This window comes from Falco biarmicus, chromosome 18 (assembly GCF_023638135.1).
Source record: "Falco biarmicus isolate bFalBia1 chromosome 18, bFalBia1.pri, whole genome shotgun sequence".
NCBI lineage: Eukaryota > Metazoa > Chordata > Aves > Falconiformes > Falconidae > Falco > Falco biarmicus.
This window is the reverse complement of record NC_079305.1, coordinates 4,878,353-4,905,290: the sequence shown is the minus strand read 5'-3', so window position 1 is coordinate 4,905,290 and position 26,938 is coordinate 4,878,353. Positions and strand designations below refer to the sequence as shown.

General features: G+C 41.3%; 1 protein-coding gene across 2 annotated transcripts in view; it reads right to left on the bottom strand.

Moving 5' to 3' along the window:
- Positions 1 to 26,938, bottom strand: part of UNC5D (unc-5 netrin receptor D) — a 168,496-nt gene that overhangs the window by 24,250 nt on the left and 117,308 nt on the right. The window contains exons 7-10 of one of the 2 annotated variants that reach the window (XM_056321718.1): positions 26,010 to 26,174; positions 14,082 to 14,267; positions 11,641 to 12,018; positions 10,221 to 10,305 (exon numbers count right to left, since the gene is read on the bottom strand). In XM_056321718.1, coding sequence (XP_056177693.1) covers positions 10,221 to 10,305; positions 11,641 to 12,018; positions 14,082 to 14,267; positions 26,010 to 26,174 — 814 coding nt within the window. The remainder of the gene's footprint in view (positions 1 to 10,220; positions 10,306 to 11,640; positions 12,019 to 14,081; positions 14,268 to 26,009; positions 26,175 to 26,938) is intronic. The other variant, XM_056321720.1, reaches the window with a different exon arrangement.

Genomic DNA, 26,938 nt, shown 5'->3' with positions numbered 1-26,938 from the left:
AAAAAAAGGCCGATTCTGCTTTTGCTTTTTCTTTTTCAAGTGTCATAATAAATGCTCCCCAAGCCTCAGTGCTTCTAAGTGCTTGTAGGATTCTTAGGCTAAAAAAAAAATAAAAAAAATCAAAACACAAACACAGCCTCTTACTACAGCTGCCATGTTCCTCTTGAACAGCAGGTACAGTGAGGGGGAGGGAAGAGTGGAGAGCACAAAGCACATGGTGCTCACGCGCCTTGCTGCAGCAAAGCATCTCGGCCGCGGCACTGACTGCCGCGTTCAGGCACGGGAGATTTGTTGAAGCGATACCAGAATGACTACTCTAAGCAAACAGTTCAAGCACAAAATGCTTTGCTTCTGCTTCTGCCTATGAATAACAATTTTTCACAACTCTTGCATTGCTAGGAAAACACTGGTTTTGCACAAAATACCGTCACTTAACACGAACCAGTGCTACCCTTTACAAATGGTATTTGATTTCCTTAAAACCCTTCCAGCAGTTACCCGGATCACCTCTCCTTCCAGTTAATCTAAGAAACCATTCAGTTATTTACAAATACAAAGAAAAATGTCTCAGGATTATCAGAAACCCTCAAGCCAACATCTATACGTATTTATTTTCCAGTAAGTTGTTCAGTTCATATGATTCCTCTCTGCTGTACCTTGGCAAAGGCTGGTGCCTTCCGTGCCTTATCTCTGTTCGATGGAGCCGCAGGAAGGGGGTAACAAATGCACGTTTCCAGAGAGTCAGACCTTAGTTATTTAACTTGGTCGGTGCATTTCTATCCTATCTCTCTCCCAACACACACGTCCTTTGCCAGGTGGCTGCTGCTGACAAATGCATAAAATATGGGGAGGGTGGGGAGGTGGTGGTGGAGGGATTTTCCTAAAGTTACCTCCAGTACAAAGCTTGACACTTCATCTTCGATAACGGCAGCCAAGTAGAGATTATTTTGTTTTCAGCATAACAGTCTTAGAGGATGTGAACCCAGAGCTTTAGATATGCCATGGTGATGAATCCCATCAGAAACAGCTCAAATTTTTCAAGCATCAAGAATGAAACAAAACAAATATACAAGACAAAAAAAGAAATTACGTCAATAGTGGTAGGAGAGTCCTGGTAGCAGCCTAGCAAAGCTGATGTGAAAGACAACTGGGAGGCACCCCACCCCCCTCATTACAATAAATAAATTAAAAAAAAAAAAAATCCAGTCACAGAAACAGCATAGGCTCTGGTCACTCCGGTCACAGCCGCTGCCAGCCTTCCTGCGTGCGATGGCTGGCTGCACACATCATGGGGAGGAGAAGCGCACGGACGTGTGTGAGTGACCGACGACAAGCCCGTCTGAAAGGAGCTATTTAATTGCCTTGAGAGACTCATTCCCCATGTAGAACATATTGGACAAACATATGGGAGTTCTGGGAATTATTTAATGCCAAATGAACTGAAATCAGTTAATTAGATGAACTCTCACACTTGTTGCAAGTAGCAAGAGTCTTTCTGTGCAATAACTGACATGGCATTAAGACTCGCATGCAGTTCTGAGGCATTTATTCGGCAACACAGGCAAGAAGAACATCACCAAATGCGAGTGTTTAATATTCCCATTGTTGCAGGGCAAAACAAATCAATAACTAGCTCTGTCCCCTCAAATCCATCAAAATCAAAGGTCTGTAAGTTTTCCAGTAAAAGAAAGAGAAAATATTTGGTCACTGCTGCTGAGCAAGAATTAGTTGGGTTTTTTTCTAAAAATACCGCACTGTAAGGAAACATTAGGAATTTCACTCCACAATATTCTGCCCTCTACAAAGTACTAGTAAAGAGGTTTCTTGCATTTAGAGCTTCATTTTCAGTTCAGAAATTGCTGCTAGAGGGACATTTGTACCTGAAGCCGGAACGCTGAGGAAATTCTCTGGGGAGGATCTAGTCCCTCCAGGAGAGGTCTTGTGCCACTCCAAGCCCTGCTCATGTCAGCTGCCAAAGCAGCTGCTTCTGCGTCTGTCAACCTGGCCTAAAGCAACAGCAACTGCTGCTACAGATGCTCCATGTTCTTGCCACTTTCTGCTGTGCACAGGCCCTAGCGTTGCAGGTGTGGGGGTACCAAGGCGTGTATTCCACCCCAAAGCGCTGCTCCATTAAAATTCTGTGTTGGGATACTGTGAGTGTTAACCAGAGAAGCAAGGAAGTGAAGAGGAAACAATGCTGAGTGCCCATTCTTCCCTCGACACAATGACTTTCAGAGAAGAATTTAATATTTGCCTTTCAATATTTACTCTCCCAGTGACTTATTACAAGCTTCTGCAGCAGGGACTGGCACATCCCACTCCTCTAAATGAACCGTGATACCTGTCTGGCAGCGAACACACCTCTGCCTGGCGTCTGGGTTTCTCATTGCAGTTCATCCTCTGATGGCAAAAATACCTGCTTTCAGACTGCCACAGACACTGAAACTCTGGTATTCCCTCCCCTTTGCACTGACACTTACACACATGAATGTGACGTAAAACCAGCAAAATAAATGCATGGTTTAAAAAAATCAATTTGAAAGAGGAACAGCATGATATTTAAACTATACACCCATCGAGCCTGCAGTTTCCAGCTGAAATGGATTCTGTTGCTGTGGGTTGCATTTGTGAGATGAGAGCATTTTGCCTTCAGAAAATAAAGGTACATTATTTGTCACGTTCATATACCACATTGCTTGTAAATGCACACATTTATGAAACTTTCATTTTTCAGATTATGTAACTATGAAATATTTTAAGTCTGGGCAAGACCATCTGGATACATTCTGTGTACGCCACAGAACTCCAGTGTGTGAATAATATGTATAGGCCTTGGACACTGGAAGTTAGGTGTGCAGCAGAAATACATTCCGGTTTTCGTACTGTGCATCCAAACGTGTTCAGTTACCACTGAACCTTCACATTTATGCTAAATTCCCACAAAACAAAAAGACAAAGAAAATGGGGGGGAGTAGTAATATGAGACCTGGTCTTCACAGTCCTCTCAGTTTTCTTTTCTCCTATTTTTCCACTCTAATCTTCCAACTCTAATTTTGACCGTATAGCTGGAATCTCTGAAAATATTATTTTACAGTATTTTCATAGTCATTGCTTCTCAATTAAAATTTTTTTGCAAATATTTAGCATATAGCTGCACATTCACAATTTACAAAGTTTAGTCAATCTAAATTCACAAGTTTCTGTATGATACTAACCAACCACTAATATACAACTCCCATGTTTGATGGCAGAATGCAGTGTGAGGGTTTCTCTGTGTTCAGGGACCCAAATCCTTACAGTTTATACCAGCACATGTAAAGAAAAATATTTTTTTTATACTATAGGTGACTAAATGGTCATCTTAATTAAGAATCACTTTGTTCTCATCTTTCCTTGCATTGCAGTGGGTATGTCATTGAAACATAATGTTAAAATGACAGCAGCACGTAGAGCGAAGCGTAAGAGAAAAAGTTTGCAAGAAAGGAGAAACAGAAAAAAAAAATGACAAACAGGAAAAATAGAGATATTTCAGGGCAGATTATGCCCTCTGTTACAGCTCCGTTAACCTTGTTTATGGAATACAGACCGCATTCAACACGGATACTGCGCTCTCTGAATAATTGCAGCCCGACCTTTTTTCTCTGATACAGTTTTCACACAGGGTATTTTAGAGAGCTTTACGTGCATTACAGGCATGTAAGAGAACTGCAACAAATCTGCCTACTGCTTCAAAGTGAATCGGTAACATAATTGGGACCAGAGCCCAGGATCCCAAATACTTGCCCATGCCTCGTACTGCCCGCCCCATCAGTAGGTTCTGGCATTAGACGATGGGATTATCAGCCCTCGGACTGGAATATCAAACCTTTCACTGCATCCAAGAACACCTACTTCTTCATTAGCACATGACTAGAAAGTGTAAAATCCAAACACAGAAGTAGATCAACCCTCCCCTGACTGCTGAAGTACACGACAAGGTTTCCCCCCCTTTACCTGAAGAGCATCAGTAAGTGGCAAGTTTTGGGGGGTAAAATACTGTCCCCAGTGTTGCTGACTTAGAAGAAATTATCTCTGCAGGGCTCAGCACATAAGAATCATAATTTGGCACCTTTCAGCCTGTCTCTCTTCAACACCTTCCTTTCTTACAATTCTATTTATATTTTTTTAAATAGAGTATTATGCTCCCTCTATAGAAAGGAAAGCTCAAAGCTGAATTGTCATGCAGAAGGTGTCAGTGCTTCTATTAATTTTGATCCAGCTGTTCTCATCTTATTTCTAGACCTAGTAAGACCAGTTACTCTGCCACAGCTGGCAAACATCTCTCTCTTTCGCAACAATCTAATTGGATTGCAGTATGTATTTTTATTTATTTTTCACTTCTAAAACCTCTTCAAGCATGTATTCTGGCAGCAGGTGGTTGTGCAGCACTAGCATTTTAAAGATGACAGCCACACACCAGACCTTCTGCTGGCTCTTCCAAGAGGAGCACGTGGGGCTCAGGAGTCAGCTGTTGTCAATGGACGTGCCATCTTTAGTAGAATCCTGAAGTATTTTGGTGCTGTCACCTGCGCAGAGCTGCTGTCACATCTGCTGAAACGCTGTTTTGCTTTTCTTGGAGAAATACACTTGACCTGCCTCTTGGTGGGGAGAGTTCGAGATGGGGGGACGTGAACAATGGCCTGGGGGTGAGGAGTCCTTCCATGACAGTAACCTACAGACTCTGGCTGGTTTGTGGTGGGACAGAACTAGCAAGAGGATCTCCCGGCCAACAGTACCAAAACTTAACATCCCCGTCCTGGTAACCAAGTGACAATTTCTGACTGCACAGAACCCCTCACCAGCTGCATTTCCCTGCAGCCTGTAACTAACCGCACTGATGCATCCTGAGGCAGCTGGTTCAGAGAAGAAACCAGCAGACAGCGGTCTCTGGTCCAGCGGGGCTCTGCTTGGGCTTTCTGGCTTCAGTAGGAAGTCAGAATTATGCAAGGAGGCAAGAGACATTTCACTCTAATTCTTGCTTGGGCCAGAATCAATAGCTTTGTTGTTTCTTTCACAAACATCAATAAGCTGTACTTTCTGCCAGCATCAAAGCATGGACGTGGTGTTTGAAGGCTGAGCTTAGCTATTTTTCTCTGTAAGTAGTCCTTCAGAGATTCTTTAGGAAATTCTAGCTGCAAGAAGAGGATCTATGCAGTGAAGCCCTTATATGTGTCCCTAAAACTTTTTGGTTTGATGTCTTTTTGGTGGGACCACGAGTTCCATCACTGATCTGTTCAGTTACATGAGACGCTAAAGAATTTTCAAACCTGAATTTGATTTCTCGTTAGGATAAATGAGTTTCTCATTCCACAGAGGATTGTATCAATTTACAGCAAAACCAGCTGATAATCTCATCACAGTATCTGTAGTGCACAGACAGGGATTTTATTTTTTTTTTTTCCCCACTACAAAGTGACAGGGAATTCAGCGTACCTCTGTCAGATCCCGTATCATCTCCATTCCTCTGCGTCTTTGAATGTGTATCTTACACCAACCACCTCAATAGATAAATGAAGATTGGAAGTGACAGCTAACCCACTAGTCCTAAATAATCTAAATCTGACCAATTTGATCCTTATTCTGTCTCACGCATTTAAGATCCATAAGGTACCTTTTACGGCGAGTTCAAATCTCTGCAAGAACAGTGGGCTTCCTTCTTCTGTGCACCTACTGATCTCGTTAACTTCCGTACTACATTCAATTCCATTGACCACCATACGACGTGGACAAGGTTTCATTCAGAAATTACAACTCAAGCAAATTAATTTTTAATGGGTGATACGTCTCTCATCTTCCCTACACACGTACAAACCAGGCACTGGGGCTGAACGGCCACACTCTGCCACCCTCAGTGCGCGGCGGCCGGTGGGCGACGCAGGGGAGGGCTCCCGGCACGGCAGTGCCCGCGGCCCCCGCCAGGAAGGTCTGGTTTGTTCCACCCAGTTCAGGTGGGCAAAGGATACATCGGTCTTGTCTCAACTATGTAAAGAAAAATCCAAGTGTTTTGATGGAAAATGATGTTTGCTTTTGTCTCACTTGATAGAATTTCACTTTAAAGAAGGAAGGAAGGAAAAATCTCCCTGTGATAATCTTCAGTTGGGTTTGCTACCTCTGCTCCTGCCCACAAAAAAGGAAAACAGTAGGCAAAATTTGCTGCTTGTTTTTAATTAACCTATTTTAATTCATTTCTGCAGAACCCTCACGCATAAAACAGCTGGGGTGTTTTTTTCTTCCTTCCTTTTACATATTTTAATCTTTCATTGAAAATGATCAAAAACCTGTGGCAGCAGATGGGGATGGAATATAGAAGTTTTCACAAAGGACTGCAGATATCAGAGGAGAAAAAAAAAAGATTTCACTTTAAGTTTCGAAAAATATTTATAGGCAGCTTTGTATCTTTCGGTTCTTAAAGGGCAATTCCAGCAATCATTATTGTAAGTAAATATTTACTGGATGTACAGTTATTTTCCTCTTTCCATGTCTCAGGTATACCACCAATTTTTACAGAGCTTTTAGCTGAGTGTATATTTAAGATGAAGGAGATGAGAGAAATAACTGCTGTGGAGAACTATAACCAGCTCTCCCATCTCCAGTTGTACCAGCCTGCCCTTGATTACTACTTCTGAAAAATGTCCCTCTCACAAGCACTCGAAATGAGGCTTCATCAGTGAACTGCTCTTCTCCTGAAATTATCCTTAATCAATTAAAGTATATACTACAGATTATTCATTTATCTCTATTTGGAATGTAAATTGTGAAAGGGTAGTTTGAGAAGGCTAGGAAAGTTTTTTAAGAACTTTCTTTTGGCAAAACCATTGTTGGAGTCACAGCTAAGTCTGGAAGTAAAGGTAGGACCAATAAATTCTGTCAGTGTACTTAACTACAATTTGCCAGCCTCGTGCAGACTTAGGAGCAGCAGAAGGACCAAACATCAAAATAGATGACATTAATTCAAGAGAAGTTTAGATTAGAGAAAGGAAAAAAAAGGTCAGAAAATTTAACTGAAAAGCCTCAGTGGAACAAAGCTGCATTACAGAATTAACGAGCCCTGTTACAGAACCTGCACATAGCACGTTCTCAGTGACTTTAACTTTTCACTAGGTGAAGACATGGTCTTGTACTTGCAGGCGTGCACACAAGATGCACCAACTGACTTGTGGCAACTGAAAAAGGGGGACTGCAGAGTGCATTTCAGTAGCTTATTTCAATTAAATAAAGTTTGACTATCCCTGTCACTTGTCATCTGATAACCTCAAAAGATTTAGCAGTCATTTATCCCCCAGAGAAGGGCAGCAGAGAGATTAATTTGTCCATGGCTGAAATGTGGTCATTCGGAAGTGTGGAAGAGTAGTAGTATGTGACAGTTTAAAGACAAAGAACACCCTCCTGCTTCAGAAGCTGATCAGGTACCGAGATGTTCCTATAGGTTTCAAAGGGGACAGACTCTGCCTTTAATAATTTTTGTCTTTAAAACCATTCTCACATACCTTTAGTGAGTAGAGAAGTTTTGTTTAGCCTTTGAGGCTTACCTGCTGCAGTAGAGCTCTATCTAGCACAGAAAAGGGAGGGATGCCAAGGTGAGCAGTGCTGTAAAAAAGATGTAAATTGCAGTTTCTGCTGCCTGCAGTGTGAGTACATTCCTGAGAAGCCTCGTCCAGGCACTAGACTGACTCTACTTAGTCACAAAATGAAAACCCAATGTAAACAACAGGTCAAGAAGGTGAAGTATACTTAGTGGTAATGAAAACAAAGTCTTAAGTGATCCATACCACAGCCTAGTGGCACAACTTAAAGGCTGAGAACAAGATTTCTAAATGTTCTGTGTTTGCTGACACTTATAATTTAAAAGGCAACATCAAGGTTCCTTAAACTGGGGCAGCGTGGGGAGGGAATAGACCTGAACAAAGTACGTAAGCCAGAATGACTGTGGCTGGCTTTCCTGAGCATACCTCACTGAGAAGCTAAAAGGCAGGGTGTATTTACCTGTATTTTACCTTATTTTACCTGCAGAAGGACAGAAATTCCTGGAAAACACAGGCAGGAAAGGGGGGAAAACCAGACTGATAGAGGGGTTCTGTTGTGTTGTCTGAACACAGATGCTTGCGCTGGGAGAGGGACTGGGACAAGTACTTAAAACAGCAGGTGGAGGTTTGATGCAGACAGCACGACTAGTCATTAATAACACTAAAAGGTGTAGTAATTCGAGAGGTATCTTAAGTATTGCTTAGTGTCTAGACAGTAACTTGGGATCACGTTTCTGTTTTTCTTCCCTGTTCTTCTACTACTGTAATTTCAGACAAGATGTTTAAGAAGTTACTTCAAATCCCTTTTAGTTCTTCATGTGCAACTTGAGGCATCCTGACCCAGTATTGGCACTGCTGGCCAGTCCTGCATCTCAGTCCGGCAACTAGACGCATGATTCAGTCAACAAAAGGTTGCACTTTTCACCCCAAGCTCTTCTAGTCCTTTTCACCTCGCCTCTTAAGAGAGTAGTGCAACCTGAGTATCTCTCAAGTCCCTCAAATTCACAGGGAACTTGCCAAGAACCAAATGCAATAGTTCTCTAAAGTCTTCACTTTAGAGTAAACTTACATATGAAACTAAATAACACATGCTTTCACCTCATGAAAAAAAAAACACCACCAAAAAAAAAAAATTGTCTTAGGGAAAAAAAAGCAACCATAGGTCTAAAAATGAAGAGTATGTTCAACCAACCTTGACGGTTCAAGACTATGTCTAGCATTTCATAAGCTTTACGTTCCCTCTGAATCCAGGTATTAGTCCAGTGAGCATGCTATGCTCAGCCTGAACACGCTCTCTTAATTTGCTGGATTATACTCAATTACATACCACTTTTTTAATTCTACTCTCTTGTAGGGTTTGATCAGTTTGCAGCTGAAAGCGAATGAACCAAGCAGGCACAGAGAGCCGAGCCTGGGCTCTGCTGCTGGGTGGTCTGTCAGGCTCAAAGACGCAGGGAGCGCAGAGCACTGTGGTTCTTCATAATCCATGTTGTCTGAAAATTAAAGCCACTAGGAAGTCTTTTTATGGAAACAGCTATCAAAATCTACTAAACTCATCTCTTTCTCTGGCCACGTTTAGTCTTAAAAATAAAGGGGAAGATCCACTCTAAAGCAAGTGACTTTGAGCCAAATCCCATTGTCTTTCCCATGCAGAATGAAGGCAGCCTGAAGTGATTACAGTGGAACCGATGACAATACCCACTTGTGCAGCTGGCAACAGAATTTAGTGCCCTGCATCTAACAGAACATTTTTGAAAGTTTTAAAAGCATCTAGAAATGAGCTAGGATTCTTTTGTACGACAGACATTTGCAACATACATAATGCACCAACATATAAAAAGCCACCCCTATGACCTCCATTTGCCAAACCATAGTTCTTCTCTTTGTTTCTTTTTTCCTTCTTGTCTTAGAAATAAATATGACAGAGCTGAAACCTTGCGAACATCAGTGAATATTAACTTGTCTATTTATGGAAGACCACCAGTATTTCAAACATCACCTTCCTGCCCCACTAGATGCAATGTTGAAAATACCCTAAGGATCAAAGTACAGTTTAATTTCTGCTTACAGCTGCTGGTGCTGGCAAATCCAGCTGGGGGAACAGATTTATAAAACAAAATATTTTTAGAAATGGTCCTGAGCATTCACTTACACACATCATCTAGGCTACCAAACATCTGTCATGATGTAACAACAATTCAGTACTTGCAGACCATAGGGTCATTCAAAGCGATGACCTGGATAGTGCATTTTAACCTCCTGCCTGCATATTATGAGAGTCTATAGACCCAAAGGTTCTAAGTAATTAATGAAAGCACCTGTGCTGTTAGTACACTTGTGACATAAGTCTGCAAATCAAAAATGATAAAATCATTGACTCAGTATTTAGCACTTCTACATCGGTCTCCTTGAGGTATCCTATCCTTTAACAGCATATGCAATAATTCCATGTGATTTCACAAAAGCATCACACAAAGATCATTTTTGCTGTCATTTATACAGATTGAGCATGTCTCAACAGCGTGGTCACAACCAGTAACAGGGAAGATGGAGTGACTCTTGCACATTCCATGCTTTAGACAGTGTTGGCAAGAAATTCATTAAATGAGGCAGTTCCACAGATCGCGCACACATGTGTGTGTGGTTTTATGTCCTCACCTGGACTCCTTTTGAGTGATGGCAAGGTAGATTTCCCACGAACTCTCTTCAGGAATTGCTCCATGTGGTATCAGCAAACTGACTCCTACAAAAGAGCAAAGGCAGAACTTACCTTTGGGAAAGGCACTAGGTGTCAAGAACAATGCGCAACTGGCCTCTGATTTACAAGACCCAGAAAGGCCGTCTACTAGAGCAGAAGAACGCTCCTCTGAAATAGTGGTTCTGACTACAGCGTTATCAGATGAAAGGAAAAAAGGTTAATAATATGGTCCAAATAGTTATTAACATTTAACTGTCTTAGAGCCTGGAGTTCTATAGATTCATAAGCCTAAAAACTTCTTGCTCCAACAGAGCTCTTAAGCGGTTACTTCCCATTCTTTTGTGTCCCTAAATGACACTGGATTCATAGTCGAGATGTTACTGAAGGCTTCTCTTCGTCCTTGGGTACAGGCAGACTTCTTTGTCTACTTCACCACTTGCACAAAAAGAAATAATGTACGGAAACAAAAGGTAACATCAGCTGCTTAGTTAAGGCTCCCAGCAAAAGTATCCAACATCAGGAATTTTATTTAGCATGATATGAACACAGTAATGTAGTGCAATATCCTGCAGGACTATGATTTTAACATCTTTTATTTGATTCTAATTTCATGCCGTATGTTTTTGGCTAATTTAACAAACAATTTCTTAAGTCTAAAATATCTCTCCCGAAACTCTGAAGTCACAAAACAAACTCTACTTCTTACAGAATGCAAATTGAGCTTCTCTGCTGTGATGTTTCAGTGCATAGCCCAATCTTGAAATGCCAGTTGACTTTGAAGTGCCCCACTATGGAAATCTGTCAAGCTATTAAGCTAAAAGAAAGAGAAACCCAGAAAGCCAGGAGTAAATGCTAATGAGAGCCACACCAGAGTTTTCACGGAGAGCGGAAGCTATTCTCCAGAGACGTCTGTTTGTTAGATGCTGCAGACTTCAGTAACGTAATGAAGTCTGACAATGTTAACGCAGTCAGATGTTGATGCATGTAGATTCTGCTTTGAATATGACCCCATTATATAAGATGCTGATCCAATATCAACCTCCTTCCTGGGGAGCCCTTCTTTTGGATCAGGATCCAAGTAAGCAAAAGCTTTGATTAATATGACTTTCATGCTGAAGACATCAAGAGAGGCAGCAATTTATAACAGTTCAAATAGGCATAATGCCTCTTCACAACTCATCCCAAGCTTTCTTCTGATCAGTCATCTCCTGTGTGGGCAACATGCTCTACTTCCCAAAATTTGTATTAAGGGAGACCTATTTTTTCTCCCCCCCCCCCCCCCCCCCCTTTTTTTTTTAAACTTATAGAACACTACATCAGAAAAGATAAGTTTAATCTAGAATTATTTTATATGCTTTTAATGAAAAAGGATCTACCCACCTGTGTTTGGAACCACTAAACGGCCACCCAGGTGTCCAAAAATGGCAGTTGTCTTCAGCTCACTTGTTGTTGAAATAGAAGACAGGTTCTGAATATACGTCGCCTTGTTTCTAGCCTGTATTGTACCAAAAGCTCTATTATTCCCATGAGGAAAAGTTCCAGAATGCGCCTTTCCATGATACTCAGCCCTCTCTGTCACCCCTAGGGACACCATGAATGAACTCTGAACTTTGACTTTGATGTCTGACAGTGGGTTGAACAGTGAAGACTCTGTCATCAGCTCCTTGTCCATGGGATCCTGCAGGCAGATGGGCCCGCTGTACGTTCTGCTCACGGTCAGGTCAGGCTGCATGGAGGAGTTCAAAAGCAGGGAGTTACCTGGCAGAACGAAGCAGATCAGGGCGTCAGTTACGGCACCGAGATGTTAAATCAGAAATCTCTTTCTGACCTCTGCACCGTCTTCTTTATGACTTGCTCTTCCTGATAGCTCAGGGCTCAAAATCACAGAAGGCAATGTTGAAAAACCGGATGAAATGATGCTGTAGAACTAACGGGTACTTGATCACTATGTTTTCACACTTCAGGCAACTCCAGAGTGCATGAATCCAGGAAGGAACTTGCTTTTTGTTTTGGACTCAGGTTTGTGTGTATGCCTTTTTTTTTTTTTTTTTTTTTTTTTTTTAAACATTAAAACCCATTGGGTGAATACATGTCTTCCTGCAGACTTTCCTTGAGCTTACACAAAACGATAGCTTTGTGCCTGAGGGAAACTGGCTTGAAAAGAAAGTGGGACAAGAATAATGTAGGAAAAATTATCCATTTTGGAGCATTTTAGCTCAGAAAACACTCTAAAAAAAACAAAGGAATGGATATCAGATTTAGGGCCTGAATCCTTTAGCTGGTTTGACCTTTTTTTTGTTTGTTTTTGTGGTTGTTTTTTTTTTTTTTGGTGGTGTTAGTTTTGTTTGGTTGGTTCTTAGTAAATAAAAGCTTTCTGAAGTAACTAATTTTCTGGAAATTATCTGTGCTGTATCCTTGAAAATCTGATCACTATAAGGGACTGCAGGCTGGGTTGCTAACATTATAAATATACTTCTCTGAAGAACAAAATTTGGGTCACACTAATCCGTTGTTCATATGTCAGGATTGTGCTCTCTTTTCTCAGCAAACTGAACAGAGAAATGGCCTTTTTTCAGCTGAATTGTTTTGTTTACAAATGCTTTTACTTAGAAAACCCACAGACAGAGAACCCAAAGTGAGTGAAACTGAGCTAACAGCATCCTGGCATGAGAGAAGTTAGCCTGCTCAGGCATTTTCAGAGCATCCAGAACTAACGTTTTTGAACCATTAAGTCACACAAACAATTCTCCAGACTCAAAACAAGACTTTCAAGGCAAACTGAACAGCAAAGGAAAAAGTTGCTATTTGAGGCAGTCATTGAGAATTACATGACTCTGATAGAAGGCTTAGATTTTTAAATGAATGAGTAAACATCCTTCGAACATCCTTGTCTACCAAGCCCTTTTTCCAATTTCTTGCAATTTATGCCTGGCAAGGAACGTCTCCCAGAAAATAAAGTCACTGTCAAAACAACAACAAAAAAAAACTTGCACAAAACAAACTCTGCAACATATTTTACTTCTCTGAAGAGAGAAGAGACACGGGGATACTTCCACACTCCACCAACACACCCATCCACTCACAGTAAGGCAGGTCTCTATGTTAGAATGTCAGTACAGGATTAAAGAGACGTATCATTTAAAGGTAATCAACATTTGTATCCCTCCCCACCTTTCTGACCAAAGGAAATAATATTCCAGAAAACATCTGAGTGCTGCTTTTATTAAAAGTAATTATTTCTTCCATATTTTATTGTATTGTGACTTTTTGAAGTTTGGGTTTGGTTTTTTTTTTTTTTAAATCAATACACATTTACACACATTTATTTCCCACAGACCTCAGAATGCAGGTGTTTGCACGCTAACAGCAGCTTATAAAAATACTTAAAAGTTGTGTTTGTCAAATTAACAGTTAAAAACTAATCGCTTTTACTGCAGCAAAGATAATAGGAGATCTGTAACTGAATAGGAAGGAACTACAGGCATGCGCTCTGGGTTTCTTTGGATTTGGTTGAGCTTTTTCTAAGTCACAATCGTCAGCGTGGAAGAAGCTAGTGACAGTATTTCTAAAGCACTTAGAGTGTGGTCAGGAAAGATTATGTGTTTGTCCAAGTTGCCGTGAGAGATCAGTAGCAGAGACAGTACGAGACAGCTCTAACCACCAGATCGTGCTCCGTGCGCTGCGGCTGCCCCTTCCCTGGCTGCCAACGCATCTGCTCAGCAATAAGCTGCGATGCCTTCCCACCGCCAGGCAGAGCAGGGGCTCAGTATCTCTGGGCAGTAGGAGCTCTGGAGAGAAGAAAATGAAATCACAACACTAACCTTGTCTGACTGTTTTAAAATTAAATGTCTGGAAGCCTCCTGTCAGTGCAGATGAATCAATCACATCGACGCCGTACTCACTCTGACTCCGTCTGTAAAGGGTGACGCCAACCACCAGCACAGCCACAGCAATGACTGCTGCTCCCAGGCCGGAGTACAGGGCAATGTCACTGGCGGTCTCAATATCTGAAAGGAGAGAGAGCGGGTACCAAGTCAGCAACACTCACGAGGCCGTTCTGGCTGGCCGTGAGCAGAGGTGATTGTATGAGGCCCCAGATGTGGCCAGGGAAGTAAAGCTTGGAACAGAAATGTGGAGCAGATCACAGCAGGATAGTGGAGCACAAAGGAACACTGAAAAGCAAGCACTGAAAGCATGAGCAAATTTCCTGCTGCATCACTCCGTACAGGCGAGCATACGTTGTTTCAGGGATTGCATCACGGTCTTTACAGTTGTGGGGTTTTGTGGGTTTTTTTGTTTTGTTTTGTTTTTTTGTTTTGTGGGTTTGTTTGTTTTTTTTTAATGGGGGAGTTGGACTGGTAGCAGTCAGGAGCAGAGCACTTGCCACTGAACCGCCTTCTGTCTCAGCAGCACACCCTGCTAGCTCAGGCTCCTTGCAGAGGTGCGCCATCGTTTCCCATTCCAGCCTGGTGGAGATCGTCACGGTCCCTTAAAGGGAGGACATGGGACAGCTGCCGCTAGGGAGGGCTGCTTTGGCTATCGGCACAAGTCTCAGCTATTGCCAGCTTCCAGGGACATGCAAGGTTTAAGTCTAAATTCTGGAGCTAAATCCAGGAGACCATGAATCCCCTGACAAAATCGTAGCGAAGGTTTCCATGCCCCCCTCTTTATTTTCTGTGTGAGCTTTAGTATAAGAAGAAACAGTCCATCCTCTCAGCTCAGAGAGGGGCCGATTAGATCCCATGTACTTTCTCAGACTCCTCAAGCATCTTCAGTCTTTAAAAACAGGTTGGAAACCAAACTTTCCCCGTGACTGCACCCATGCATGCGTTAAGCTTACAACCCAGTTTTCCAAGACTTCAGACTTTTACAGCAGAGAAAAAGAATTCATTGCTTTGAAAGAATGAATCCAAATGAAACCTGCAATATTATGTAATTGAATTATCCAGTCCCGCTATTCTAGATCTTCAGGGACTTGGGACCACGTACCATGAAATTAAATTACTTGGCAAGTACACTTAGTGGGTCCTTAGATAGTTCCCTTAATGCCAACCTCCAGTTTAGAGGAAGAGATAATCATGTACTCACCCTATACATCATCTGTTATCCTACTATGCGGTGCTTCTGCTGTCAAGTGAGAAGCACTTGGTACAGAGAGTGCATTTATTTATAATGAATGACAGTGACAAAAAATAACTAGGAAATCCAGACTACTCAATATCAGTAAATAAACTGCAATGTACAGAAATAGGGTAAGAAGTTAAATTCGGCATTTAATAAATAGCCAATTACTGAAATTACTTAATTAGTATTTGAGAGGAGGCTTCTGTTGTGCGTATGTTTTTCTGCAGAATTTCAGATAACTTAATTTTAGCTGAATTTTTAAAATGAACGTGAAACTTCAGACCATTGAGATGAAAGAAATGAGTACCTATCGGCAGCATCAGAAAAGCTAATTTTCCTGGCTCACCAGTTTCTTACGTAAATGAGATGTCTGGCAAGTAACAATCCCAGCAGCTGAACTGCCCAGGAGGGCGTGCGGGCTGCCAGCGGCGGTGGCCGAGTACCAACTGCTCTGACAGGAGCGAGATGCCGTATGAATTGCGGCGACGAGGAAACCCAGCGTGTAAACACTGCTTTAAGTGGGCTGGAGCACATGGGAGATTTGCTGAGAATAAGGCAATGTCACTGGTTTTTGTTGTGTATTTTGTTTTTTTTTTTTGTAGTTGGGCAGTTGAATCAAAATTAAAATAAACAGTTTGGCTCAAACATCCCTAATAGAAAACACCCTTTCCATCCCCATTCTCTAAGCGCTCCCTGTCAACCCCAAATACAACAACACTCCAACACCACATTCAACCCCAAATAGGCATTCTGAAATCTATGCTAGAACCACTGTTTAGCCCAGAAAACACTTCTACAAAATTCTGTTGAATTTTCAAATAACCTCATACTGCAAAAGTTTTCCATTTTTAACATGTTTAGGATGTGCTGAGAAGGAGAGAAAAAAATAAATCACAAAGTTTCCATGCAAATACCAGCTTTCAGAAGAAATCCATCTTCTGTGGCATGTCACAACAAGTAATCACAACAGAATACACTTGTAAGTAGCTCTTATCCAACTTCTTAGAACATTACGATTGCTGCACAGTTCTACTAAAGAAATTACTAGAGAAAAAGACTTTCTGAAGGTTCCCCCCCTGATTTTTCCATGAGATGCCCCCTTGAAAAATGTTGTAAAGAGAATTGCAAGCATTTGAGGTTCAGATTTAGGAATTCTACAAAGTACGCCAGTAGCTGACAACGTAAATGCACTAGACCAACCGTGGGAGATGCCCATGTTCTCCCACGCCAGATGGAAGAAGCAAACGCAAAGACAGGCCAGGCAGGCGGACGGGCCGTGCCACCACCAGCCTGGGACAACCCGCCCCGCTGCCCAAGGGCCTCTGGCACACGGGGCTCCCTCCAGCCTACTCTCGGATCAGGTGCAGAAGGAAAAGTACAGACATTAATGGCATTTCTCTTTCTTCCAATTGTCTGTTCCCAAGCTATATCGTTGTTACAGGGAATCAATTATCAAACTCTGCTGTTAACTTAATTTTTGTGGGTAACTAGTACAATGAGTAAGCCAAGAGGAGGAATGTTCTGTATCTCTGGTGGTAGAGGAAACCTAAGAGCAAGTGGGTTCTTCTCCTTTCCAGAGGGCCGTAGTGAGCTGATAGTTACTTCACCGTAAACCATCTTTAGGTCTTCCATTTTGATCACTACTTTAAAACAGAAAAGTGCTGCAAATTTGAATTACCTCTTCTACCTTCCTCAGAAAATAAATTATGAAGTCTGAAACATGCAGAAATAACCTTTCAGTAAAAAATTACTGCATAGTGGCAACAGGTAGGAAATACAGGAATTGATCTTTCCCTATCAAAACCAGAACATAAAACACACCTCAGGTTCTCACCTGTAACTGCAATGTATTACTCTAAATCTGCTTAAATAGTTTAAGTTCTTCTTTTCAATTGCTTCAGGTGTCAGGTAATTTAAGTTTCATACTTTTACAAATGTACAACACTTGCACACAGGGGTACAAGATGAGAGCAAGAATACAGAATTTTAAAAATTGAGAGCAGTCCAACTCAAGTAAAATTTTTCTGGAGAGAATTTTGTTTTCAGTGACTACACTTAAGTATCCCTAGAACTTGAATTTGACACTTTTCTATAAATCGTATTATTAAAACCTCTTACAGTAATTCTTTCCAAATTATCTTTAATAAAACGGTCATTGTTCTGTTTCCTAGAAGAACTGGAAGAGTCATTCAAGTGCTCCCATAACTATTCCATTGCACAGGGAAAAAAATCGCCCACAAACCCAAAGTAACTATTTGAGAGGAAAAGGATATCCTTTTCAGAATTCAGGAGATTTTTAAATAGCTTTATCTTAAAAGAGTAAAACAAGAGTGACATGGTGTTCCTTTGAATCGTGCCTATGGAATACAACTGCTTAAGAAAGTGGACTTGCATTTTTTTTTAGGATGTTAGTATTTCTTTAGAAGCAAATACTGGGTTTTTCGAAGTAATTTTAATCTCGTCACCTTTCTGTCTTTTCTTATGGATAATGCCTTTTATGGAAGACTAAAAGAAAGTAAGAAAAGCATGGCAGATTTGGGGAACGGGGTAATTTTCTGCTTTTATTTTTTCCCAGAAAGGGAACAAAGTGAAAAACAAACAAACTAAAAAAGAAAACATTTATAGTCAACCAATTACTATTTAATGAACTGTATCCTCCCAGCCCAGAGGAGGTAGGGACTCTCATAAAGCACTACGATTTTTATACATTTCAGTTACAGGATACGTGTTTGTGGTAACTGTAGCCTATATTTCACTCCACCTCCTGACACTGTTACACAACATTTATTGAAAGCACATTTGATGGTAATGAAGTTTCTATTAACTATGATTAAGTTTCATAAAGCACCTGAAGATAATTTAAGATGTGCAGGAGCAGAAAATGAAACATTTGGTTTAGTACATTAGGAAACATAATTGATTAAATTATCTCATTTACAATAAGTGCTTTCCAGGAGCTATGCAGGGCATACATTTCCCCCCACCTGCCATCAGAGTTTGCTCAGAGATCTGAAAGATTTTTCCAGCCTCCCATCCTCCCCCACGTCCCTGTCACTCTCACTTTCGGTACCCCTTAGCAACTTGAAGTCCATTTCTTCATATCGCCAGTCTTTGAGAACAAGGGTCAAAAGTCAGGGAATCACGTAAGAGGTTATTTAGTAGAACAGGCTGTTTCTCAATTATTGTCATAATTGACTTTGATTTTGCATCAGTGATGATTCATGCAGTCTTAAACTAAGTTCCTGTTTTGCTGAGCAGCAACAAGCTGTATTATATGTTTCTAGCCCCACAGTTATAAAGAAACCCTTTAATTCTCCTAGGTATCTCATATGCTTAAATCAATCCCAATGAAATTACTTTTTTAATAAATCAGAAAATAAAGCGATTTGACTGATACTTTTTCAAGATTCTCTAATTAAATGGAAACTGCACAGATAAACTAAACGATACCAATTGCCTGAGCTAAGTTATGACACACACCAGTTGTATGTGACCAATTAGGGATGATTCCAGTAAGACAAAGACAAGACAAAATTAAAAATGCTTAAGCAGGCAAGACAGCCACAGCACCTTTTTGAGTATCTACATTTGATTCTGTCTATCCTTAGAAATACTTAAGAACTGGAAATGTAAAGGACAAATACTCTCATGCAAGCGTTCTGTGCGTTTGTATCTGTTAATGGGTGGTTATCATGCACCTACATGACTACACCGTTTCAGAGCCGAGAGCCTCTAAATTTAAAGTCACGTGCGTTTCACTCACCAAGGGCTGTAGCCACCTGGGACAATAACTATGCTCCTCTACAATTACTATTTTAATTGCATCCCAATTTCGCTGCAATTTGGTTACGTTCCTTTGTAACTAGTTATGGAGTTGTCTGTGGATTACACGGATTTCAACCTGACCAGTTCCTTTATGAGCCTTTACAGAGAGCGGAGGTCGCTGGGATCTGATAACCAGCCAGGCTCCCTTCGAGCCAGTACGAAATTCTGCTGCAGAGCGGTTTGACGCTGCAGCCTGCAGCGTGTGAGCTCCAAGGAAATACAGTTCAGATTAGGATCTCCAAATGTTCTTCTAATGATTTAGGGCCCAAGTTCCATAAAATTTCAAATAATCTGATCACCGTATGCCCCTAGATCCTGGAGGAGTACGACTTAAACCCTACATATTTTATAATACATAATAGGAGATTTTGTCTTCAAAGACGATACAACCAATTGCATGCATTACTTCTCAGTACAGGTGGATTCTTGTTTTAAGTCCTTCAAAGGAATTAAGCCAAAGAGTCAACAATCCTCAAATCCTCAAAACTTTGTGCACTGTTTATGAAAAAAAAAAGCAATGTCTTTGCTTTAAAACAGAAAGGCCTCACAGAAATTGTGGTTTTGATGAGATTGTCTTTTTTTTAAACAAAAACCAAAATCTTTCAGTTAGTTAGTTCACTCCAAATGTGCTGCTCTAAGCTAAAATTCCACTGAAATCAATCTAAGACTAAGAAACAAAGAGTGCAGGATAGAAGCCCCCCCAAGCAGGATAAAACCAATAAGTACACGCTCTTTACAGGGTAAAAGAATAGAAACACCCTTTACCCGTTGATAAATGGAGGCCAAAGTGAGCTGAACAAGATCAGAGCGAGCCAGTCCTGGAAACAGATTTGAACCAAGAAAGCCAAACTCCTATATTATATTCTTTTTTTCTAATTACAGGTTCTCAAGAGATCAATTTCAAGGTAAGCATGCCTGTAGAAAGGGCTCCCAGTCAGACACAAATTACTAAAGAATGGTCACTTTGCTATTTTTAGTCTAAAACTTACGATCACAAAGTTGCTATGAAGATGCTTTCAGTAGATGTGAAAGCCTTTCATATAACCTTCGGTTTTATTTATCTCCTAAACAAATAAAACAGAATGGCAGAGAAGATGAGAAAAATCATATTTACAAGAGAAAAAAAAACCAAACGAACTTACTTTGGGATTTTATTTCATGAAGAGGTTTTTTATCTGAGAGAGAGAAAGAGAGAAAGAGAGAGAGAGAGAGTTGCACTTAATAAATTTACATGGAGCATATCTATTTCCCATATCGCTTCTGTCTAGCTCTATAAATGAAACATTTTCTCCTTGTTTGCTGACAATATGAATATTTTATGTTGTCCATATTTTTCCCCTTCATCTTTTTTTTGCCCCCCTAAATCTCTTTCAGGATGCTTCTTTGCAGTAATTTCTCACTTGGTTAATTCAAGTATTTGTTAGCTTTGTTGGACGCTTTTATTTAGAATATTATACATCTCAGCAATAAGGACAATACTTTGAAGTGGATCACTTGGCAGTTTGGAATTAATTATTTCTTTGTAAGTTAGATATACGGAAAGGACACTTAAAAAGTAATTTATAAAATATAAAAATGTACTATATATTCACACCTATGTATCTAAATGTACACCAATAATGACATATGTGTGTGCATATAAAGAATGTACAGCATCAATATACTATGATAGATACACAAATATATTGTTAAATAGTTTTTCTACAGTAGCGCATCTCTCAAAAATGATGCTTCTCTGTCTCCCCCGCAATAAGCACTGGGGTTATCGTTATAACCCGGTACCTGAAAAAGCCCCCCCGTAGCCAAGGGGAGCTGGGGCTGGTGCAGCCCCGCAGCGGGCCCGCGCAGGCTCCAGGTAACGAGCCGCTCTCCGCGCCTGTCGGCCCCACGGTCCGGGGGGAACATGCCTGCCGTGCCCGAGACCCTGCGCATGAACCCAGGGTCCGAGCGGGGCTGCCCCCCCGCTGCTCCCCGCTACCCCCCGCGCTGGCGGCTCAGGCTCAGGCGTGAGCAGCCTGACTGGCAACTTCCCAGCGCCGTTCGGTGAAAGGTGGTCTGAAGAAAACACCACAACATGTAACTTATTTCTATAAAATTCGACAAAGGCTAGCAGTTCGGCAGAATTATACTAGTCTATTAGACAGAATAAAATGCAGAATATAAATCCTTAAGCAGATAGACTATATCAATTTGTAGGGGCTTTGTGTTGTAACGAAAATCCCTTTGAGCTGTTCCCTGATTTATCTTTTGGATTTCTTAATGTACGAAGGATCTGGAACTGGCTACCTCTGGCGGGGTGTGTGCAGGGAGGGTTCTTCTTGAGGTGGTTTGTATTTCTGCTAGGAAATTATGTACATAAACACCAAATTAATAGTGTCAGACTTGAGCTCTGCAATGGAAACAGACACTTCCATGCTGCTGACATAGTGCTATCTACAGAAAACTGCAACAGGATTGAAACGTGTTCGCCACATAAACCGGCGGCATTGCCAGATCCAGCAGCCTCTGGGCAATATTCAGTGTCACGGCTGGTCGAAAAATGGAAAACAAAATTATTTGTGATTTATGATGCATTAGTAAAAACATATTTATAGTTCATCTGCTTCTGGCCTACTTGTTTGTTTCTTTTGGGGGCACTGGAAAAAGAAATCAATAGGTTTTGAAGTTATTACAAAATAACTTTAAAGCAAGGAGATAAAAGTAAAACAAAAACCTCTACAAACCCCTCTCTTTTATTAAGCAAAGAAAAAGCTTTCACCTCTGCAAGACAGAGAGAAATCCACCATGGAAAAAGAGTACTACCGAGATTACTGGTAGGGAATAAACGATGGAAGAGCAAATAAGCAAGAATCTAGTACATTATTATGATTTGGGAATAAAGAACCTGAGAGTAGACCCTGTTTTATCACCATGTCATTTACTGTCTCCAAATTTGAAAATTCAAGCTAATGATTAGTACTTTTTCTGCTAGCTCAGAATCAGGCCTGAGCTTTCCATCCTGGTGTATTACATTCTCACCTTTACTTTCATTTAAGTTCTTATTTGTTAACCGAAGAAATGTTTTGTTTCTATGTTTGCCTCATGAAAGGAACAAAGTTAACAAGTTCTGCCTGATAAATAACCTCCAAGAGATTAGTTTTCTGTAGCACAGTACTGCATTTCCCTCACAATTCCCCATGGGATGAGAAGCAGAGCAGAAAAGGCACGTATTGGAAGGTGAACAGGGGAAAAAGATTTTTAAAAAATAGGGTAATTGCATCAATTCTTACTAGCTGAGAAAGCAATTACAGTCCTAAAAATAATTTGACACAAGTATATACATACAGCACAACCTGTAAAGGAGCTATAGTATCGCACTCCAGGATGAAAGAAACAAGAGGAACTTAATACTTCAGTCGATCCGAGTGCCTATGGAAATCCTCCTGCCAGAACCACGCACTGCCTGTCCCTGCCCGCCACAGCAGCAGCAGGAGACGAGCTTATCTCAAACGCAAAGAACTCGCAGCTGGCTGGCTAACGGGGGCAGCGTCCCTATCGCCAGCCTCGAGCATCCCCTGCTTAGCGCGGCGCGTTCCCTTCCACCCGGTGCTGTTACCTGGGAAGGGTAACACTGACAACATGCTCAACTTCAAGTGACACTGGAGTAGATAATTTTTCCACGAAATACCTGGAGATCAGTTTCTGATCGCAACACTAAGTGAAAAATTGCTGGCGTGTGCAGCAGAGCGAAACCGTCCATTATATATGTCATCGAATTAATTGTAGAGTTCAGAGCTTCCCTGTCTCCCATCTCGCCTTGTAAAAGGAACAGAAATGCCTCACCCGGTGAGATTTCTGCAGGGAAAATCCAGCAGCAGCAGATTCCATGCCCCACCCCCCCACATTCAGCATAAACTGAGAATTTATTTTTTAAAATTTTAAATAGTATCAGTTTGATGTCAACATATGGATCCCTAGTAGGTTTAGATGTTAAATGGCTTTTCGCTTCAGTCATAAAATGTGGGGTTTATTACTTATGCCACTTATCCTTTGTAAAATGATTTTGATAGTTCATTTTCAACACAGAAGTTATATTTTACAGACTATGTGTTTCGCAGTTGACACTAAGATGATTAAATCTGTGCAAAATTTACTCATATTTTAAAAACTGCTTTTTGTATCTTTTTACCCATAATGATCCATTTCTTTGTTTTACAGGCGGCAAGTTCTTCACACGTATTGTATTAAGAACATTTAAAGTCTATTAAAAGCATTTTAAGTCCCATGTGTAGAAAAGTGATTTGCTTCTGAAAGAGAAAGTTTTTGCTATTCCAGACATTTGTTTTCAGACATACACATCACTTCTGTTTGCACATGGTTGTGCAGAATAGTTATTTTCTTAAAATGGCATCTATAAAGTGATTCTAAATATTGATGAAGAATTTTTTTTTTTTTTTTTTTTTTTTTTCAGAAAAGACAATGATGAAATCTCATGCTAGTTCAATCGATTTCAACTTGTTGGGGCATTTTTCTTTTTTACTGCAGTGCCATTAGGTAAGTTAGTGGTTCATTACTAACAATATTCTTTGCTCCAGTAGCTGTACAAACTCAAAGCAGAGGGACAGCACCTGATCCAAAGAGCTTGATTTTGCACAAAGCATATGACAGACAATGAAAATAAGGATTAAAAATTTAGGTAGTTATTAAAACTCAGTTAGTTGCCATGTTGTAACTACTCCAATAGCGCATCTATCAAATAATTAGCCCATGTGATACAATAGCTTGTTGTTTTTACAACAGCGCTCAGAGACCAGACTGTACCTGAAAGCAGCTGTGCTACAAGGACTCGAGGAGTGTCAGTGGTTTCCCCCATGGAACGAAGCCATCGCCATCAAGTAAAATGCGCATCATCGACTCTCAGTGCTTAAACCACCACAGCTCTTCCCCAGGCCGTGCGCTCCCTTCAGGCTACCAAAATAACCATCACACCGTATTTGCTCTCTACCTCTAAAGCGCAAGTGCAGCGTGGAAGGTGACAGCACTGAGATGCAACTACCCGACAGGAAAGGCTGCTACTCTCCAGGGTGGACAGGTGATCTTTACCGTTATTTTTCATGGAAGCAGTGCCCTGAGTAGAGCCACCTCTCATTAACTGCTGAGAACCACAGAAGGAGCCAACTAGATGGTAAGTCAACCCATGGCTGTCACAAGTAACGGTGACTGTGCAGACATCAGCTGCATCTTGTCATGCCCCTTTCAGCATATCCTTCTGACTGCCTTCCAATGGATATGCTAATCTGCACACATGAATGGATTCTGGATTTATCAAACCATCTGCAGGGAAGGGTATTCATTTAATGTATAGGAAGGAGAAAGACCTCACAAAACATCATGTGATCACCGCATTGGTCCTCAAAAGTGGAATGAATCGCAGCGCTTACAAATTCTCACTAGTTTTTCTTGTCCTTTTGAACACTGAGGCTTCTCTGCCCGACACCTTGGAGCTGGAGAGCTGGTTCCGTTAACCCTGGAAACTTTAAGTAGTTAGAGCCATATAGCAAGGCTGCTGGGTATCCCCTCCCTCCAAACCCAAACAAAATCTTACTTCATGTCTCAGCTGAGGTACACATGTTTCTGAAGCCTGAATAAATATACAGGATACTGTCTGCCATTAAGAATGCCTTTAAATCTCAGGGCAAAGAAGGGAGTTCATTTTGTTTAGAAAATTATTTTCCTCATCTCACCAGATGTACTCCACTGAGGAACTGGCTGGGCACAGTGGCTGCTCCTTTCTCACTGAAGCTGCCAGCCAGTGTGAGGAGGGTGCACGTGGGGGAAGGCCAGAGGCACGCACACTCCTGTGAACGCCTGTGTGGTGGTTAGGAGCACAAGGCTTGGGGTTTATAGCCATACTCCTCTGTTGCGTGCACCATGGTGGAAGAAGAAAATGACTGCTGGGCATAACATGAACACATATATGCAAAAGATCAAGAAGGAAGGGTAATGCCGTACTGTGGAAACAAACAAAGAGGACCACTTAAACAGAAAATTAAAGTAGACATGTCAGTTTACATCTCTCAGCCCCAGCATTCCTGATTGCTCCCGTGGCTGCCATTTCATCGCTAAAAACCGATGAGGTGGACGGTATCACTCTATGAACAGGGAGCAGCATTCAGTGCAGGAACAAACTTGCAAATTTCTTGTTCCTTTTGAGATTCTGCAGCCGTCCCGGGTAGTCTGCGACTGTGCAGCTGCAGGGCTGATTTTCTTGGCTCCTGGTTTTTCGCTTATAGTAGCAACTACCAAATGCCAGATGCTTTCCAGACATTTATGATGGGCAAATCCTTTCACAGGGAACTCACCACGAAGTAGATTTGCCTTTATTTAACTTCTGTGTTCAAGACAAGAAACGCAGCAAACTTCCATCTTAAAAACCTCTTGCACCAAGAATATCTGTGTTGGTGCTTTGCCAGTTTACTTGGAAGAAAAGGTAGAAGGCTAAGTAGTACATTCTGTGAAATATGTTGCAGCAGATGGCCGTAATTACACATTGCAAAAAACCTTTATTTGGATTTTTAGAATCATCTGATAATTAATAGGTAAAGTATGTGCTACACAAATCCAGTGACTCAGAAACCACTGTGAATTTCAAACTTCACATATGCAACCCTCTGAAAAAGATCTATTTTTTCCACAGTAACATTTCAGCCAGAAGAGCTCTTCTCACATGGCTGTGTGGCCGATATGCCGCGTTACCTGGGTTACAGTACACGTTTTAGGCTGTACCTCCTAAATCCAGTTCAGTGCTACCTGTTACTCACCTTGAATGCAAAGCCCTTCAGTGCAATTCTCTGACTCTTGACTCAAGCCCTCGCAGTACTTTCCTCCGTTTCTTGGAGGCGGTGCGATACATTCCCGAACTCTCAGATGCTCGCATTCTGGGCTGCACACAGACCACTCGCTCCACACCTCCCAGTTTCCATCCACTAAATGGGGAGGAAGGAAACACAAGCATCATCACTCACGTCAGCTGGTGTAGTGAAGAGGTCCTACCAACAACGCTTGTTTCATGTTCCTCCTCAGGTCCCAGCAAGTAAAACGAAGTATAATTCCCAGGAGAAATAACTACAGTTTTATCAGATGTGAAGTTAAAATCTAGCATTAGAACATACCACCTCAGGCGTGCAATATGGAAGCTTTTAAAATAGCACCAGGATAGAACATTCTGCAAATACAGTCAATTAAAACTGCAGGAGGAAACACTTCCTTTGCCACCCAGTCATTAGCTCCTAATGTTTCAACACAAATTCTACCTTAAAACAGGCTGATGTAGAGAGCCCACACATTTTCCTACCAGAGAAATGATGCTGACATTTAAAAAAGCAGGAGCATAGCTGGCCTTGTAGGCTTCTGGCTAATGCCCTGAGCAACACAGCGGATCGGTATGTTGCTTTGCTGACTGGTATTTACAGCTGTCTCTGACCCCGTCCCAAATGAGAAGGGTTCCCACAGTTCCCTTTCTTTTTCATGCATAAATCTGATTGAAGGACAGTGAGATGAACACAGAGACATATAAATGTAATACTAAGTTCTTTAAATCCCAGTTCAGGACACGTTGCATCTAAAAACTAATAAAAGCTAGAAGAGAGATTTGCCAGAATCCAGACAAGTTACGCAGTGACCACAGGCAAATGTAAGTCTCTTAAAACATACATACATACAGTCCTCCTGTTTTCAGCTGTATATGCGA